At 34.5% G+C, this 17,774-nt stretch overlaps 1 protein-coding gene across 3 annotated transcripts; it reads right to left on the reverse strand.

The window, feature by feature from the left end:
- Positions 1–134: 134 nt before the first annotated feature.
- Positions 135–11,506, reverse strand: LOC7471196 (CLIP-associated protein). Of its 3 annotated transcripts, none has more exons than XM_052450327.1 (21): positions 10,897–11,506; positions 9,896–10,051; positions 9,733–9,795; positions 9,560–9,628; positions 9,166–9,331; positions 8,183–8,344; positions 7,831–7,928; positions 7,614–7,688; positions 7,459–7,527; positions 7,295–7,380; positions 7,080–7,197; positions 5,519–5,617; positions 5,072–5,429; positions 3,081–4,792; positions 2,840–2,941; positions 1,639–1,743; positions 1,464–1,538; positions 1,319–1,387; positions 1,125–1,193; positions 850–951; positions 135–597 (listed from the first exon to the last, which is right to left on the reverse strand). In XM_052450327.1, the coding sequence occupies exons 1-21, from the start codon at positions 11,227–11,229 to the stop codon at positions 436–438; spliced, it is 4,248 nt and encodes a 1,415-aa protein (XP_052306287.1). In that variant the 5' UTR covers positions 11,230–11,506; the 3' UTR covers positions 135–435. The 3 variants fall into 3 exon arrangements, with proteins under 3 accessions (XP_052306287.1, XP_024450000.1, XP_024450001.1); XM_024594232.2 differs by having other exon boundaries at positions 3,081–4,876; XM_024594233.2 differs by lacking the exon at positions 10,897–11,506 and having other exon boundaries at positions 3,081–4,876; positions 9,560–9,657; positions 9,896–9,982.
- Positions 11,507–17,774: the final 6,268 nt, after the last annotated feature.

Raw genomic sequence — 17,774 nt, forward strand, 5'->3', positions numbered from 1 at the left:
TTTAATTAACAAGGTTTCCAGGTACTGAACTGAGTGTTCTTCCAAGTCTTTAAATTTCTTTTATTTTAAAAAAGTGCTTGGTGTGGATATGTTTCCATTACCATAATAAAGCACAAATCAACTTCCACAAGGGATAAAAAATTTCTTTCATATAACTAATACTCTTCTCAAAATAGTGATTACAAAATATTTGCAAAATAATACAATTCAATTTTTGTTTCCCACTGAAGCACTCTTCCCTCCAAACCAAACAAACACGAGGGTTTACACGCACACAAAAGAAAAGGGAAATCAATATACCGAGGGATCAAAAAGAAAATGAGAACGGAAAAGAAGATAATCACTCTCACAACGCATTCTCACAGATATACAAAATACACAACAATGAATTAACCAACACCACAAACCAACAATTCCTTCCTAGACGAAACCGAACTAATCATGGCTAGCATCTATTGCAGTACCTGTTCTTGCCTGTGATATCCGATTAGCATAAATGGTCACCAAACGCAGCTGTGTACTGTTAAGCCCTTCCAAGTGCGGCAAAAATGCTTTTCCAAGCATGATATATATATCCACCAGACAGAAAACCACAGTCTGCAGCACCAAACACCAACACGTAATGTGTTAAGAACTAGAAAACAAAAACAGATTCTTAGGTAGTGAAAAACCCCTGAAAGAGGATGTCAAGGTGTTTGACAGGGCACTTGGTCATTGACAAATAGCGTCATTGCCAATTAATTGTGATATGTTCGGTCATCATTTTTTTGTTTTATTTATACCCGAGCTAACGCATTTGTAAAGCGAGAAATATGAACTATCAAACAAGGACAAACAGTTCCCTATTACCTTGCGAACATCAGCACTCTGGTTTCCAAAAGCTTCAAAAAGCGCGGGCAAAAATGATGGTAACTGGACCATCAGCTCCTCTTGTGAAAGACGACCCACAAGCTGAAGTGGAAAACAAAGAGTAAAAAACAACCAATCCTTTATTAATATAGCAGAGAGTTTCCAGTTTGATACTTGAATGAAACTGTGTTTAGAGAATGAACAGACGATATGGAATCGCATAAGACATCAAAACTTAATCCTTCTCAATTTAGTCAATGGTTTAAGTGAAATACCTTAGTTAAACAGTTTATGCAGGTTACAAGAGTTTTCTCATCTTCAGTAACCAATAAAGGGACAATCACCTGTGAATCAGTTATTGCCAGTATCAGAATAATGCAAGTGTTACAGGAAACAAATCCATAAACTCTTATTTAAGAAAAAATGAGAATGTTTAGAGAGGGAGACACGGAATATCACAACCACATACACTTAAGCATCTGAATGGATCATACTGAGACAATGCAACAGTCAAGCAGTGCTCGGCTTCATTGGAAACCTGGATACGGACCAGAAACCAATGAGACATAAAGCAAAGAAGAATAATCACAGCACATGTTTGGAAAGAGAGTTACTTTTGGAACAATATCCTCTGTAACATGAAGCAGCTTCTCAATAGCAATCTCAATAGAATCTTCCATGGCATCTTTCTGGAAACATGGCAAGAAAAAAGAAAAGATTTTGCAATGATTATTACTAAATAAACAAAGGGAGCATTTCATTCAGAATCACATAAAGATGATGATGCACCTGATTTTTTAGCATTTCCACAATCAATGAAAGAGTAAGTTCTCGGATTGATGAATCAGAATCATCCAACACCTCCAGTACAGCCGTTAAAATTTGATTGAAGTACTGAAATTATAAATGAATCATCAACATTAAGCTAGAACTGATATAACAGCACAAAAGTGTCTACTCGCACAAACAAGACACTTTTTCAGAAGAACATGAAAAATAGAATGACCATGAGAGCACAAAATGATCAATGTACGAAAACTCAATCTGCAGAAGTAGTAAGAGACAGTAAATTTTATTGCTAATCATAATGTCTACCCCCACAATGTTGCAGTGTCCCTTTTTATGATGGAAAAACACACAATCCTAATAAACTTCAGATCATAGCTCTTAATTATAATTAATAGGAGCCACACATTATGGTTTAAATGCGCTAGAAAGACTTGAACATCCTGAAATCATTCCAGCTAAATTTGTCTAAACAAATATTACTACCAGAGTAAAGACACAAGGCACATCTACCATTATGCCCCTCACACCCCTCAATTCCAGGCCAAGTAAAGACAGATGCCAGGCTCTAAACCTGGACAGACTTCATCCCATTTGCAAAATTGCAGGTTGGACAGGGCAACCATCAGACAAAAGAGGCAGCGCCGTTGGCTATAATAACACAATCATTATCAACTTTTCGTTTCTTTGTTTTTTTATATAAAAAATTAAAATGAAATTCATTTTCCCAAAATCTGAACCTGTCCAATTAATTGAGGTGTCCCTCCAACATTCAACAAGAGCTGTTCGCTATGAATAATGCTAGGGGAACTTAAATCTTCAGAGATTTTCTTACTAAATGACATGGTATTTACTATATAGGAAGGTGTTTCTAATCATGGAATGTACAAATTCACATTTAATGGAAAATTTATAATAATGGATTGAGTGGTTAACAAAACAACAATTACAAGATGCCATGTCATTTAGTAAAGAAGTTTGCAACAACAAAAAAATGAGTACCCCTAGCATTACTCTTCCACTATAAAGACAAGGAATCATGGACAAGCTTAATAAAAGATGCAAAATGCCAAGAACTAGTTTCTCAATTATGACCAAGAAGCACCCTATTGCATAATAGTGCCAGCCAGAAAAATGAGTGCGAGTGCGCGCGTGCATTTGTGTGTGTGTGAGAGGAGGGGGGGGGCACTGAAAATGAGCATACTTTGGACCAAACAGAGGGATCGTTAGCCATAGAAGCTTCAATTAACTGCTGAAGTGCACCACGCTTGCTTGAGGTAGGGCTTTCATCATTACCATTGCATATCTAGAAACAAAAGGGAGGTGAGTATTCATTGAGAGGCTTTATCAATTATTTCTATTAAACTAACTATGTTACTATATATAAGCATTTTTAATGGAAAATTAATTATCAATAAGGAAACTGTTGATGTTAAATATCTCACCAGATGAAGAATTTGAGGAATGCTAGGACCAGTGTCAGCCAAAGAATTAATCTTCACAGCTGCAGGTTTATGATTATTAAGGTCCAACTCAGAAAGAACATTATTGTCATGCCCATAGCCTTCAGCAGCACGTAGAGGTTCAGAACTCATCAATCCATTAATGTCCATACCTGGGGTCAACAGCCCTTCAAAGTTAAGGCCATTGTCCATGTTTTCCAGCCGGCCAGGCCGGGATCCCAAGTTCAGACCGGTAGAACCAACCACATAATTCGAATCCCTATTTTTTGAACTATAGACATCAGTATTAGAACTAGTCTCAAAATTCTGATACAAGTTCTCCTGAGTTTCATCAGGAGCTGCTTGGCCAATACTTCCCGATATCAGGGTTGATTCTTGGGTAGAACTCCACTTCCTGCCGCCATCACTATCAACAGAACCACCAGAATACCTTCCAAAATAGTGACTCTTCTTTGATGCACCAATATATCCTTCTTCTGATGATGTTCCAACAACATCAGATGGGTCATAAGAGGACTTAGATCGCTGTCGCTCTTTCTTGCTCTGCACAAAGTTCATTAGGTCCACTTCAATACGAGGAGTGTACTGTTTAAGGGCTCGTCGCAAGGAATTTTGTTCTTCAACCGATAAACTAAGAATGAAATTGAGGACAGCTATGGAATCAAAGTGTGAATAGACCGATATAATGCAAGTAATAGCAGCTTCCTTGAGCTTAGTATTTTTATCATGTACTAACGGTGTCAGCTTAGCAAGCCATAACTTCAAAATGCCAGTATTCCCAGAGCCTTCAGAGTTCATTGCATGCTTGTTAAATGAACTGAGGGCAAACTCAATAACAGCCAATTTGGCTTTTGGTGACCTCTGCTCATCTAGTGAACGGAGCAATGCTGGTAAAAGAATATCAACCCCATAAGTTTTGCTGACAATTTCCAAAGTTGTGGAGCAAGGTTGCCTGACTAGCTCCTTTGGGTCAATTAATCGGGAGAAAACATGGGGTAAGATCCGTTCCATGTAACTCTCAAATGGCTTTCGGCAAGATGGAATAATATCTGCAAGTGTCGAGAGAGCTGCTTGTGCAACTTTATGATGCGGATCATCCAGATGCTGGAAAAACAACTTCATTACCTTCTCAAAATTCTGAATTACTTCTTGAACACCTTTTGGGCCTTGCTGCAGCAAAGAATGGAGGTAATTGAAAGCAGCAACCCTAGCATTCCAGTCAGAACTTGGACTAAGTCCCTCGCTCAATGCGTCGCTGAGAGATGCTGGACCTTCTACATAACTTGACACCTCTCCAAGTGAGAGTTGACTATCATCAAAACTCTTTCGCCTGCCCGCAGACATTCGTCCAGCCACATGCTTTCTCAAAAGTGGTCTCTGGAAGTTGGGGATGTGACTGCTATGTGAATCCCTGTAGTTTAAATCTTTGTAAGGCGTGTCCATATACTGCCTGTCTACATGTGGGTTCGCAAATCGCCTAGGTTCCCTAATGTCATTGTCCTCTTCAACTGAACCTCTTTCAGAAATCCTCTTTGTTGAATATGATGAAAATGTTGGCAAAGACTCGGCTGCCATATTATTCCGATATGATAGCTTAGCAGAATCTTTGGAAGCTTGAATTTGGGTAATAATATCAGACAAGACCAAGCCACCATTGCGGTTACTGCCTTTACCAATACCAGAAGCAGTTGATTCTGCTGTCAAAGAGTTTGTGAGATGATTAGAGGCAGGAACAGATGCAGGGAATGGTGGATCACGAGATGATGGAGGGTCAACTCCTGCACTAGGGGCAATAAGAGAGAAATTTAGCCGTTCACAAAACAATGTGAAGCTACAGTCCTCAATCATTTTGAAATTGAGTATTCTTTTTTAGAATGATTTATTGTTGAATTAAAGAAAAGGCTTGTATACTGATAATGACAAATAATTTATGAGATTGAGGAAGAAAATTGACAGGCAAAGTCATTTGATACCTAGATCCAAACTTGATGAACGGAGAGCTGAAGGATTTTGTTTGTCGGATAATTCCAAACCTCTAAGCATGCTTTCAATTGCAGTGACCTTCTGCTTACTAGCGTGCAACACACTTTCCAGACTACGTTCAGTACCTTTACCAAGGGACTTTGCTTGTGAGAGCAAAAGACCAGAAGACAGAGATGTCCCAGAGGATAAACTTGAAGTTCTATCCATTGCAACAATAGCCGAAGTTCCATATCCAGGTACATGTGAAGCCGCAGATGCCTGAGGGGTAAATGATGTTTGAGCACTTCTATCACGGATGGAAGGAGATGCATGTCTCCTGTGCAAGCCTCCATCCTCTTCGTTAACAATCTGTTCCAAAAAATAAAGAACACATAAGGAAAATATGATCTAATCAGTGAAGTTATTAAGATAAATGCATTGGGTACACAAGAATATACCCGTTGAATAACAGGATCAAAGGACATAAATAAACGACGGGAACGCTCTGGCCAAGTTTTTGCAAACATTCTGTAGCACATCCTTGCAGTTGAGCGCACCTGCCAAGTTACATATATCAGGCACACTTCCAGAGCCTTCACAGACACATACTAAGAATTAATGGAAAATAAGGTGAAAAACAAAATAAGAAAAAGAAGTACAAACAACAGATGCATCATACAGAGGAACTGTATGGAAGAAACTTTCCTTATTTTATGACATTTAACAACTCATCAAAGTTGATCATATAATATACATAGAACACTCATCCACTTCAAATCATTTTTTTCTTGGGTGTTGGAGCCTTACAGAGAAAACCAATGATTGAGAGAATAAAAGAAAAGTCCATAGACCAATAAAATACATCTCATGCTGAAATATATAGTATCATGATGAACCAAAGGAGATTGGCTAGAAGGAAGCTACACATACAAAACAACTGACTTCATCTCAAGCCAAGATTCATGCTCTTGCAATCCAAAATTCCTTCCATGGCAGCATTAACAAAGATTATTCTAGAATCAAGATACAGTTCTGATCATTATTCCACCTAGATGAAACTTTCTACGTTCTTCCTCACATTCATTGAGAGAAAGATGCATTCATAGTTTCAGAAACACTGCCAAGTCTTACCCTAACAGAGAAATGCAGCAAAGATCTAGTATTTAAAGGAAGACAGGACCATACAAGTATCAGTAATATACAAGAGATGCTCCATGAAAGAAGACAAGGGAAAAGAAAGTAACTAGTGAATATGGCAGAAAAGATTAGGCCAAAGTAGGAAATCAGGGGAAAATAAGTGCAAAACTTGGCAGGCCAAGGAAGCCAAAAACAGAAAAGAACATGTAAAATGGTTGCTTCACACTGTGCACCCTCAAAACTGTGATTAGTCCTCTCACACAAAATGCTCCACACCAGACATAGCAGAGCCACATTCCATACAGGTCCATTTCTATGCTCTCCATGCCTCACATCCCAAGCAAGCACACAAAATTGCAGTAAAGTTAATTACTTATCCTGCCATCTTCAACATCTCAAGTCTTTTGGGTCTAGCAACCATCTCCAACTTGACCCAGTTATTGTGCGGGAGAAAAAACCCAATTACTCCTACCATTTGACAGCTCCACCTGATGTAAGCTCCTCGATACAGCCATGGATGTTAAAATTAAATGATTTGAACAATTCCTTCTCTTAGAGATGCTTGTTGTTAGCTAATTGAAATTATATCCTACCAGATGTATATTTACCCTCAGCCATTTGTGGTCTGCACTTTACATCATTTTGAAACTAAACTTCCACCTCTCTGAAGTTAGATTAGGCCAGTATCCACACAGTCCCTTCAATATATTTTCCTTTTTACTCATTCACAAAAAAATAGTTGAGAAAAACTTCATCAGAACACAGTTTTTGCTTGTTGAAGCATGAAAGGCAAAGCAAAATCATAACGCAATAGCCTGACAAAACTGACAGACACGACAAACATACATGCATGCACAACATCAAAGATCTGAACACACATACCTCGCTCATTGCGTCTGCAACACAACATCTTATCAGATCTTCATAGAGATCAGCAGATCGCTGTATTTCAGGAGCATCGGGCCAATGTTCAAGTATCAATAGTGCATATTCGCAACATCTGCAATCCAAAGAGAGACATAATAGTGACCAAAATCAATTATATCCTAGACAAAAAATCGAATGCCAGACTTGGAGAACAAGTCGCATTGCCTTACCTTGCACGGAGTACTGCAGCGCGGTCATTCTTTGCACAATCAGCTATGCGAGGAAGCACACGAGCAACTTTACAGTTACGCAACATCTGAGAAGCCAAAAAGGAAACTATGAGGGAGTAGCATTTAAAAGAATTTTTTTGCACGTAATAATAAAAATCCATTACCGTTTTTATGCAGTTATCTGCAGATTCTGCAATTACAAGTACAGTAATCACAACGAGCTTGAAAAGGGCCTGATTATCATAGCACAGAATTAACAGAACTCTTTGAGCATATTAGATTTGCAACAATCAGTGAAATAAAAATGAAAGTAACTTACAGGAATGAACATCTCGGCACATGCCTCAAAATCTCCCAACAGATCCTTCGATAAAAAGCATAATAGATGGCAAGCCTTGAAAACACAAACACACACACACACACACTTAGCAACTATAAACCTTGAACTGGTGGATGAGGAGCTAATCTCTAAAGGAAGAGACCAAAAGAAGAAATCTATAAACCACCATCTACAGCAGAAGAAAATGCTGGCTGACCTGCTTCACAACGCTAGACCTTCGATCAGATAACTGTGTGTTTAGAGGGCCAACAAATTGCTTCAGAAGCCCCCGAAAACATGGGTAATCAGTAGCACCTGATATGAAGAAATCATTAACATCCCTTTCTTGAGGAAATTATTAAAAAAAAAACCTCAGTCTGTGTACTTTAGCATCCTCGAATGATCGGCAGAAGGGATTTTCCAACAATTTCAATCATTCAATTGCACATTCTACTAATTATAAGAAATAAGAAGATTTAACAGAATATCATAGATCAGGCTAACAATAATCTGATAGCATAATACTTTGGCAGGGAAAGAAGGATACAAGGAGAAAAAAGAAGGGCTACCTCCCAAAACAAGGCCTTCAACTCTCTGCATGGCAGCTATGCGGATAGTCCAATCCTTTTCAGGAACAAGGGTAGCCGCAATCTTCTCAAATTCCCTAATTAGCTCCTTTTCTGAGTAAACTTTAATTGGCTCTATGGGTTTCTCGGTGACATCACTCTCCGCTGCATAATGTGAAATAGCAACCATAGTGAACAACAATAATTCATGCTATAACAGTTTTCCTTACTTCGCCAAACAAGGACACTAGCTACAGTGTAGCTTGTATCAATATATACACAATTTTTTGCAACATCAAGACTTGAATTAAAGAAATTTTTTAATACCACAAAATATTTAAAAACAAATTAAAGATTTCATTTGATGCAATTATAGCGGATTCCAAGAATAAGAAATTAGAAAAAAAAATCTACAGGAATAAAAAAGAAATAAGTAAACAAATTCCTCGTTGGCCAAACAAATTAATCGACCATTTGCAACAACATGAGGATGAAAATGAAGGGAACGTGGCAGAGGATCATGGGATTCATTCATAAAAATAAAAAACTTGTAGTAATTTTTACTGATAATCAAGAAAATCTTCATCCTAATGTTTATAATAATTCCTAAACTAAAGATACAACTAATTTTGATCAAACAGGTGAAGTGGCTTTGATACAATTGTTGTGAAGACTTTTGTCGAGATATAATAAAAGGCTCCATGCAAACACAAAGGCACAAAATAGCTATTTGGAAGCTGTTTCAAGCAAATTTAAGTTTTCCAACTTATTCTAAGTAGAGGAGGGGATGAACATTAATTCTACACTCAATGTTCGAAATTGATGTGCTCCCTGGGGATGTTAAAGTTATTAATTTACCATGATTGGAGAAAGAAAAAAACAGAAAATGGAGGACAGAAAGTATTAAATAACACAGAATCAAACGTACCATAATAATGTCTAGGATATCTTAACATCCACAGTATTTTAGATAAAAGAATGCTAACCTCCAAAAAGAGATATCTCCCTCGTGGAACTTTTGGCTTTTGGACTGCTTTTCTTGGAATGAAGGCTTGTGGGCTTCATCTCAACAGGAGCAAAGTTACCGCCAAGTCCATCTGAAGGGCGTACTTGTGGTTCAATCCTCTCTAGTCTGGCATTGATATCTTTCATCTGCAGTTATGTATTGTACTACCACGTTAAAAATAAAGCTATAGCTTCCTTTCTTTGGCAGGCAGTGGTAAGACATTCATTAATCAGAGAATAATTTCAATGAGTACTACATTACATCTAGATATGGTGGACATGAGCACTAAAGACCAAACTAGCCTACATTTGAAGATCCTAGCACCTAATAATATAGAAGAGGGAACTGCAGATTGGTTTTTGCTAAATCTTCACCATGGAATTAGGAAGATGATGGCGATGAAGCTCGTCACGGAATTGGGGCCCGGCCTGTGAGTACATCTCCTGAAAGACGAATAGTCGGATTAATGCGACTGAAAAGCAATGAAAAATAGTTAAGCTCGCAGAAACAATAACATGGGAACGACAATGCAACAACTTCCACTGACCTCGATGCATAATATAGCTGCTTCCCTAACACCAGGATTCGGGTCATTCAACATCTGCAAAATCTGGTTGAAGAAATTTTTCAATAATTAATTTATCTCCACCCAAAGAACTATTTATGCAAATGGTGTAAGTTTGGAAAATCAGAAATGTTTTGGATCATACAGGAGGTAGAATAGCCCGCTGAAGAGGAAGCTCAGTAGATGCAAAAAGATTAATTGCAGATGTTACTGTTCGAGCAAACTCTTCCCGAACTCTCCAGCTTCTGTGTGTCCAGGCAAATGAGCCAGCTCTCTCAACAATTATTGTAGGCGAAGAAACCTGAATCACAAACACATATTGATATAACCCCATATTTAATATTTGTCCATTCTCTTTGCACACACAAACATGCAACTCATGAGCATGGTGTCATTGACTCCTAAAGGAATTAGAGGCAAGAAAAAAATATAACAAATTCCACCCAAACATATACTCAATCAACACCAATCAAATACATTGCCACTACCCCGTGTCTAAATTATAAAGATTTTACAAGTCCTGTACTATTGTCCCTGCTGAGCTACAAAATTCAAGCGACCATCTACAACTACAACTACAACTGAGTGTTTGTGTTCTTTCACTAAAATTAACAATGTATACGGAGGCCATTATCAAGATAAGTTATGCACAAAGAAACTCGGTCTAATTTTTAGAGAAGATTCGAGCCGCTCTACAAGGACAAGATGAAAAAGTATCTCTACCACAAAGAGAATGAACCGGTGCTTTTAGATCCCAGATTATTCATATTCTTCCAATGTCAACCTAAATTAATGCATGGTATTATGCTATTACGATTTCAACCCAAGGATAAAACAGTAATTCAATTGAGATCAATGAAAGAGAGTAATCAATCGTAATGACTTTTGATTCAAATTATTTAATTCTACTCAGAACAAATTCAGTAAATCTTTCTTTCAAAGTGAAAGATTAATTAAAACCAACAAAAATAACTAACAGTTTACTATTAAAAAAAACATAATTAATTCTCTTAACTAGATAAAAAGTATCAAATTAATTACAGTTTAAACTTTTAACTAAATAAATAAAAATCCAACCATTTGTGTGTGTGCGCGTGTATAAAAACATTTCAAATTTGAAAAAAAAAAGTGAAAAGTAAGAAAAACCTCCATGAGAGTGAGCAAGAGGCGTCGAGCGGCGTCACGAACGGGCTGTTTACCGTCACCTAGGCGTTCAACAACAGCAGGAACAAGCGCATTGAAATGCAACTTAAAGTAGTCACCAGACAAAACAGCAGCAGAAGCCAACGCCTGTAAAGCACCTTGAGAAACCTTGAAATTGTTGTCTTTCAAAAGATCCAAGCAGCAATCGACAAGCGACGTCGTTTCGGACGAACTCAAACTCTTTCTACAAGCTTCAAGAAGTTGGTGTAGCCTCTCGACTCCTGCCATCCTCTCCTTCGTGTCCTTCGCGCGCGCCAGTTCCAGCGCCTCCTCCATTTTGAAGTCTCTTGATTGTCGGATCTGGTGCGGTTCGCTCAGATCTGACGACGAATTAACTGAATTTAACTTAATTTAGTTAATTAATGAGGATTAAACAAGATTAGCGAAGAGGCTGTGTTGGTGACAGCGAAGTAAAGAGAGGAAGATTTAGCGGAGGAGAAAGTGGTGGTTTAGAGAGAGTGAAGTAAAGTGGCTCCGCTGCTTTGACAGGCGGAGTAGGAGGAGATAGTGCGACGCTTTTTTTTCTTTTCTTTTCTTTTTTCTCCCTGTCTCTCTCTCTCTCTAACTATAAAATGGTGGGGGTTGGAGTGGTTGCGGTTTTGCCACCAGTTTTGTGGTTAATTTACGGAATGTACCACTGTGGGTTGGAGGAGTGGTTAGGGTGTGTTTGGCAACAAATTCTGAATTTTTAAAATATTTTTTTATTAATTTAAAGTGCTAATATTAAAAATAAATTTTAAAAATATATATATTATTTTAATACATTTCTAAATAAAAAATATTTTAAAAAACAATCACTATCACAATACTAAACACTACTTTAATGCAATGACAGGAAACAAGATAGATAATAAATCTATTGTTTATAGATTCTAGGTATTATTAAACCCGGTCTAATTTAGTGAGTTAACTTGGTGATTTTTTACATGAAATTAAAGCCTTGTTTATTTACTGAAAAGTGTTTTTTAAATGGTTTTTTAGAAAATAAATTTCTAAAAAATGAATTATTTTTCAATATTTAGTAGTGTTATAAAAAAATGAGTTAGAAAGACTTTCTAATGTTTAGCTAGGTCATGAAAAATGAGTTTAAAAATAACGTATTAATATTTTGAATTTTTTTTCAAGTTTATTAAAATAATAAGGACAAAATTTTACAAATAAAAACGTTAGAGGATGAAATTAAAAAAAATAATTTAATACATTATTTTAAATAATATAAATAATAATTAAAATAATGAAGATCAAATCAAACATGTTTAAAAGTTGAAAGATGGCGAAATTTAAAAAAAATATAATTTCATAAATTATTTTAAATAATAATAAATAGCAATCAAAATAATATGAATCATATATGATAGGTAAAAAATTTCAATTAAGAAAATGATAAGAGAAAAGCAAATAACAATAAATAAAATAAGGATCAAAATTTATATAAAAATCAAATTAAATGAAATTCTAAATGATAAAATTGAAAAAAAAATCAAAACTAAATATAGAGCAATAAAAAAATTGTGAACCAAATTTGATATTATCAATAAATAACAAGATATTTCTGAGTTTTTCACAATTCCTAAAAAATGTTGTCCTCCCAAAATAAAAGAAAAATACTTTTCTAGAACACAAAAGTAAATTTTCTTTTTAACTGGAAAGTGTTTTTCGTTAACTAATTTTTCTAATGATAAACAAACATAAAAAATTTTAAAAAATGGTTTCCAGATGAAACAAACGAGCCCTAATATAAGCTAGGTTTTATGTCGAACTACATAAAAGTTGACCCTTTCAAACTTGTCGACCAGTCAAAACCCAAGTTAAACCTAATTCCACTCTAAAAAAATCAAAACAATATTATTTCAAATTAAGAAATAAATTAATTAAAATAATATTATTTTTTTATTAATCCATATTAATTTAAATTTTATTTGCCTAACTTGATCTGAAACTTGAAACTTGAGTCGGGTCATGAGACATACCAAGTTTTATAGCATTGGTTTAATTTAGAGGCATAATAAAGGAACGAGAGCATAAAAAATATCCAGTTTTGTTATAAAAAATTATTCAAGTTATAAAATGTGAATCTTGTCATGTGATGTCTAATAAAAGATCAAATATAATTTTTAAAAAATAAAAAAAAACAATCGCAAGTTGTTATGTCATATAGTCAAACAAATCTAGTAAAATTAAATGTCTCTCTGGCATCTTGTAAGATCAATTGACTAAAATTAATTTTTTTTTTGACAATCTTAAAAACACATCTTATATCAATTTAATATATTTTAAAATATAATTTTTTTTTTTAGATGTTGATTTCAATATTAGAGTTCAAAAATCCAAGATATATTGATGGGTAAGTAGTTTTCTTATACTACCATTTAAGCTAAACTAAGACCATGACTTTAATTTGCCTTCAAGGAATTAGGACGTGATAAAACTTTCATAACTCTCATTACCTTGAAAGCTATAATACAGGCTATATTTGCATGTTTAGAAATGTTGTTATAGTTGTTTTTTAAAGTATTTTTCGTATCGAAATGTATTAAAATAATATTTTTTTATTTTTTTAAAATTATTTTTTAAATCAGCGTATCATAACGATCCAAAACACATAAAAAATTTATTTTTTAGCAAAAAAAATTAAATTTTTTAGGAACGCGATTTGCACCGTGTTCCTTTTGTTTTTGTTTTGGTTTTTTCACTTTGAGGTTCATAATGTTTTTATTGTTTTCTCTTTATTGGAATATAATTTTAAGAAATTGTTTTAATGGTTAAAAAAGTTTACTCTCTCTTTTATTTTTTTAATTCAAATCCCAGAACTAACATTTAAAATATCTAAAATTCCTTTAAATATATCAGATCGGTAAGAAAAAATGTTTTTTTAAAATAATTCAAAGAAAATTTAATTTTAGTTTCTGTCGATACACAAAGAAATCCGACAATAAAAACTTTGCTGGAATATACACATTGCTAGTATTGTGCCAAATCACATGCCTTGTGTTACCCGACTTAATAAACGATCCGCTATTATTTTTTCATGGACAGAGTTTATAGTTGCTCATGACCACCATGAAAGAACACTCGGCTAGCATGCCTTTTCTTTACTAGCCGATGGTCTGACTAAGTTTTGCCCGGCCGGCCGCATGTTACCTTATGCTTTTTTATTTATTTATTTTCCCGGTGGCATGGGGTCATCAAGGTATTTAACAAATGTTACTTTGCATAGTTAAAACCTTGCTTGTGGGTTGACTAGGAAAAATAAAAGAGTGCAAGAACTTGGATAATCCGGTCAAAAATCTTGGTTGGCCCGGCAATAGCTAGACAAAAACTTGGTTGTAATCCATTGATAATTTATTTTTTTAACAAAAAAGACATTGTCTTGCTTAATAAAAAAAGTTAAAGTTAACTTAGAATGACTTGGTAACCTGGTCAAGACCCGTAACCTGGATCTTGAATTAGATCGATCGCCAAACCGAGTTTAAAAAACATGATTGCATGAGATGATTATGTGGGACTGCAACAATTTTTTCTGTAATGATAAGGAATTATACCTAAGAAATTGTTTGTTCACGGGTCAATTAATCAATCATACAACGGTAGTTAAATTAAAAGAGTTTTGTGGGGAGATAAGCTTCGAAAAGGGGATCATTGATGCAAACACAAACAAATATAAAGCTAACTTCATGACAAAGCCAAGCCACCAAACCTCTCCTACACATAGCTTGAGAGAAAGCATGTAAAAAGCAAAAGGGAGGTGTCCACTTCGGCCTTTTTCTATTAATTACCATTTCACCTAGGTTTGCTAAACTAGTTGGAATTAATTTAAATTTAAAGGGTTTCAAGCCTGACCTTTACAGGTTGGCTCCAAAGGGTTTTCGCTGTGTAGATCAGAATGTTCCTTAGCTTATGGTACAATTACTTGATTGTTTTCGCTCAGAAGAGTATGTGAGCATCACTTGCGGTTCACCCACTTTCGAATAACATTTTTTTAATAGTTTTGATTGTTTTTATGTTTTAAAAATATTTTTGAAATAAATTAAATTTTATTTTTTTTTGCTTCAAATTAATATGTTTTTGGTATTTTTAAATTGTTTTGATGCACTAATATCAAAAATAATTTTTAAAAAATAAAAAATATATATTATTTTGATACATTTTATGAGTGGAAAAACACTTTAAAAAGCAACCGCAACCACACTCCTACAAGACTTAGCCATCGTTTTGGTATTATGTTCCAAACAAGATTGGTCAAAAAAATTTTAAAAATTTAAAATTATTTTTATATATATATTTTTTATTGTTTTGATGTGCTGATATCAAAAATATTTTTTTAAAAAAATAAAAATTATTTTGATACATTTTCAAATGAAAAACATTTTGAAAAACAACCACTACTACACTTCCAAACAACCCAGTTTTTTTTTTCCCAAATCAATGTTGCTTCATTTTTTTAAGCCGAAACTTCGATTGGATGAGTCAACCGTTCAACCATTCTAGACCTTGAATCGGTTGAACCGTTCATTTGCTTCAAATACTCTTAAAAAAAGAAGGGAGGATGCATTTTATCATCTTTTAAATCCTTGACAGATGGGGCAGGCTTAGTATAATATCACATAGTTAATTGGGTTTGTATGAATTATATGAGATTAAATATCTAATTAAATCATCGTAATTTTATTAGATAGTTCTTAATAAAATAAAATAAATGACAAATGAGTTTGCATGAGTTGTAAATCCCGAAAAGAATGAATTGAGCTAAATGCTCTTAATTATAGCTTCCTTTTGTGCCAGTTTTGGCAGCCATACTGAGTCACTGACTCGATGTTTTTTTAGTAATAAAAATGAAAAGATCCATAAATTATTCCATACTTTATGATAGGAAATATTATGTCCATATCAAACCTATCTTTTATTTACAAAGATCTCAGTATATCTATATTAAAATTTAGAAAGTTTTTAAAAATCTTAACGTTATATCTATTTATTAGATTTTTTAATCTGTAATTTTAATGAATTGAACAGGTTAAATAATACAAATATTATAAAATGAGTTAATTTTTTAAACACACATAATGGATGCATGATTATAATGTAACTAAACCGATTAATATGATGATCCATTTACTTATTTTATTCTATTCTGGGATTATGATCCTATAAATTTTAAAAATGCAATAAAAAATAAATTAGAAAAAGACTATTGATGATGAAATTGATTTTATTAAAAAACCAATACTCTAGACGTAGCTTTCAAAAACACAAAAAATCACAAGTGTAAAATGGATGTGCAAGATAATGTCAGACAAATTTTTATCATTATTATTAACGTGGGTGCTCGAGCCAGCTTGCGTGCACCTCAACTAATCCCACAATCCTAAAATGCCAAAGACAAATTCTTCATTGTTAAATTGAGTGAGAGTTTGTTAAATAAAATTCTAGTTAATGGAGGAATTCTTAATGAAAAAAAATAATGTTTTACTAGTCAACTAGAATGTTTATTTAAATATTGATAAATCCTTATTATATTATAGTATGACGGTTAGAGTAGCAAATCTCCATATAAATATAAAAGCCAATGCATCCAAATTCTGAAAATAAAAGGCATGCTGATAAGAAGTATGTTAACAAGTGTGTTGATGTGAGGGTAAATCAATCAAATAAAGCATGGCAGTGACCTCTGCCTGATTTGTTCAAAGTATATGCAGCCGGGGCTCCTAGAGGAGGAGGAGATTCAGCTCACAGGTTCCATGAAGCTCGCTTGATGGCCCGGTGGCCGTCTATCAGGCATGATTTTGGACTGGAAAAGACTTCTTCCAAGTGTTTGAAGGGTTCAAGTTAACATGAATTGCAGGGTTTAAGGGAATATCTTCTTATAAATGGTTAGATTGCAGCTCGTCTTTTTTTCTGATCTCCAGCTTTTAGGGAAGTGGATTTATGAACCTGCTACTGCATATATAAGCCAAACCATGTAAACTGGCTAGCATACTACTGAAAATTGAAATATTCCATTGGTATTTTTCGATGCATACGGAATACTGTCGTCAAAAACTTACTCGTCGGGTTTTTTTTTTATTTTAGTTTAACGTGGGTGTTCGGGTTAGCTTGCGCGCACCTCGACTAATCCCACGGGCCCTGAAGTTAACGACCATGTAAACTTCCAGTGGCCATCATATGAATAACCACAAGGTTCGAACCTGAGACCACAGAGGGAGCAAACCTCTTGGTCCCAAGCTCTTACCACTGGGTCACCACCTAGATGGTTCGTTGGGTTTTTTTTTTTATCTACACGTAATGTATTTTAAACCATGTTTTTCTTTAATCATAATTTTAAAAATGCTTTTTAATCAAGACAACCTATTTTTACATGGATCCCAGTACTTGCTTGTTAGGGTTTTTGTTTTATCTACCCGTAATATGTTTGAACTATGTTTTTTTTTCTAATCATAATTTTAAAAGTGTTTTTAATCAAAACATTATAGTTTTGCATGATCCCGTCAAAAACTTTCTCTTAAAATATTAATTATAAAAAAACTATAATTTATAATATTTTTTTAAATTTATTTTTTGAAATCATAACTCCAGAAATTATCACAAATCTAAACACACACGAACTTGAAATCTCAACAGAAGGTTATGCGAGAAACTGTGCTGCAACTACTCAAATTTTAACATTTTATAGAAGAGGGAGTAGTGATCGGTTAGTATAATAATAATAATAATAATAAAAGATTGTTATTGCAATAATAAAAAGCTCTGAAAATAAAAGGTAGTGTTTCTGTACAAAGATCGATAAAGAAAAGGAGGAGAAGCCAGTGCGTGCGTGCGTGCGT

The sequence above is a fragment of the Populus trichocarpa genome, chromosome 2 (assembly GCF_000002775.5).
Source record: "Populus trichocarpa isolate Nisqually-1 chromosome 2, P.trichocarpa_v4.1, whole genome shotgun sequence".
Lineage (NCBI taxonomy): Eukaryota > Viridiplantae > Streptophyta > Magnoliopsida > Malpighiales > Salicaceae > Populus > Populus trichocarpa.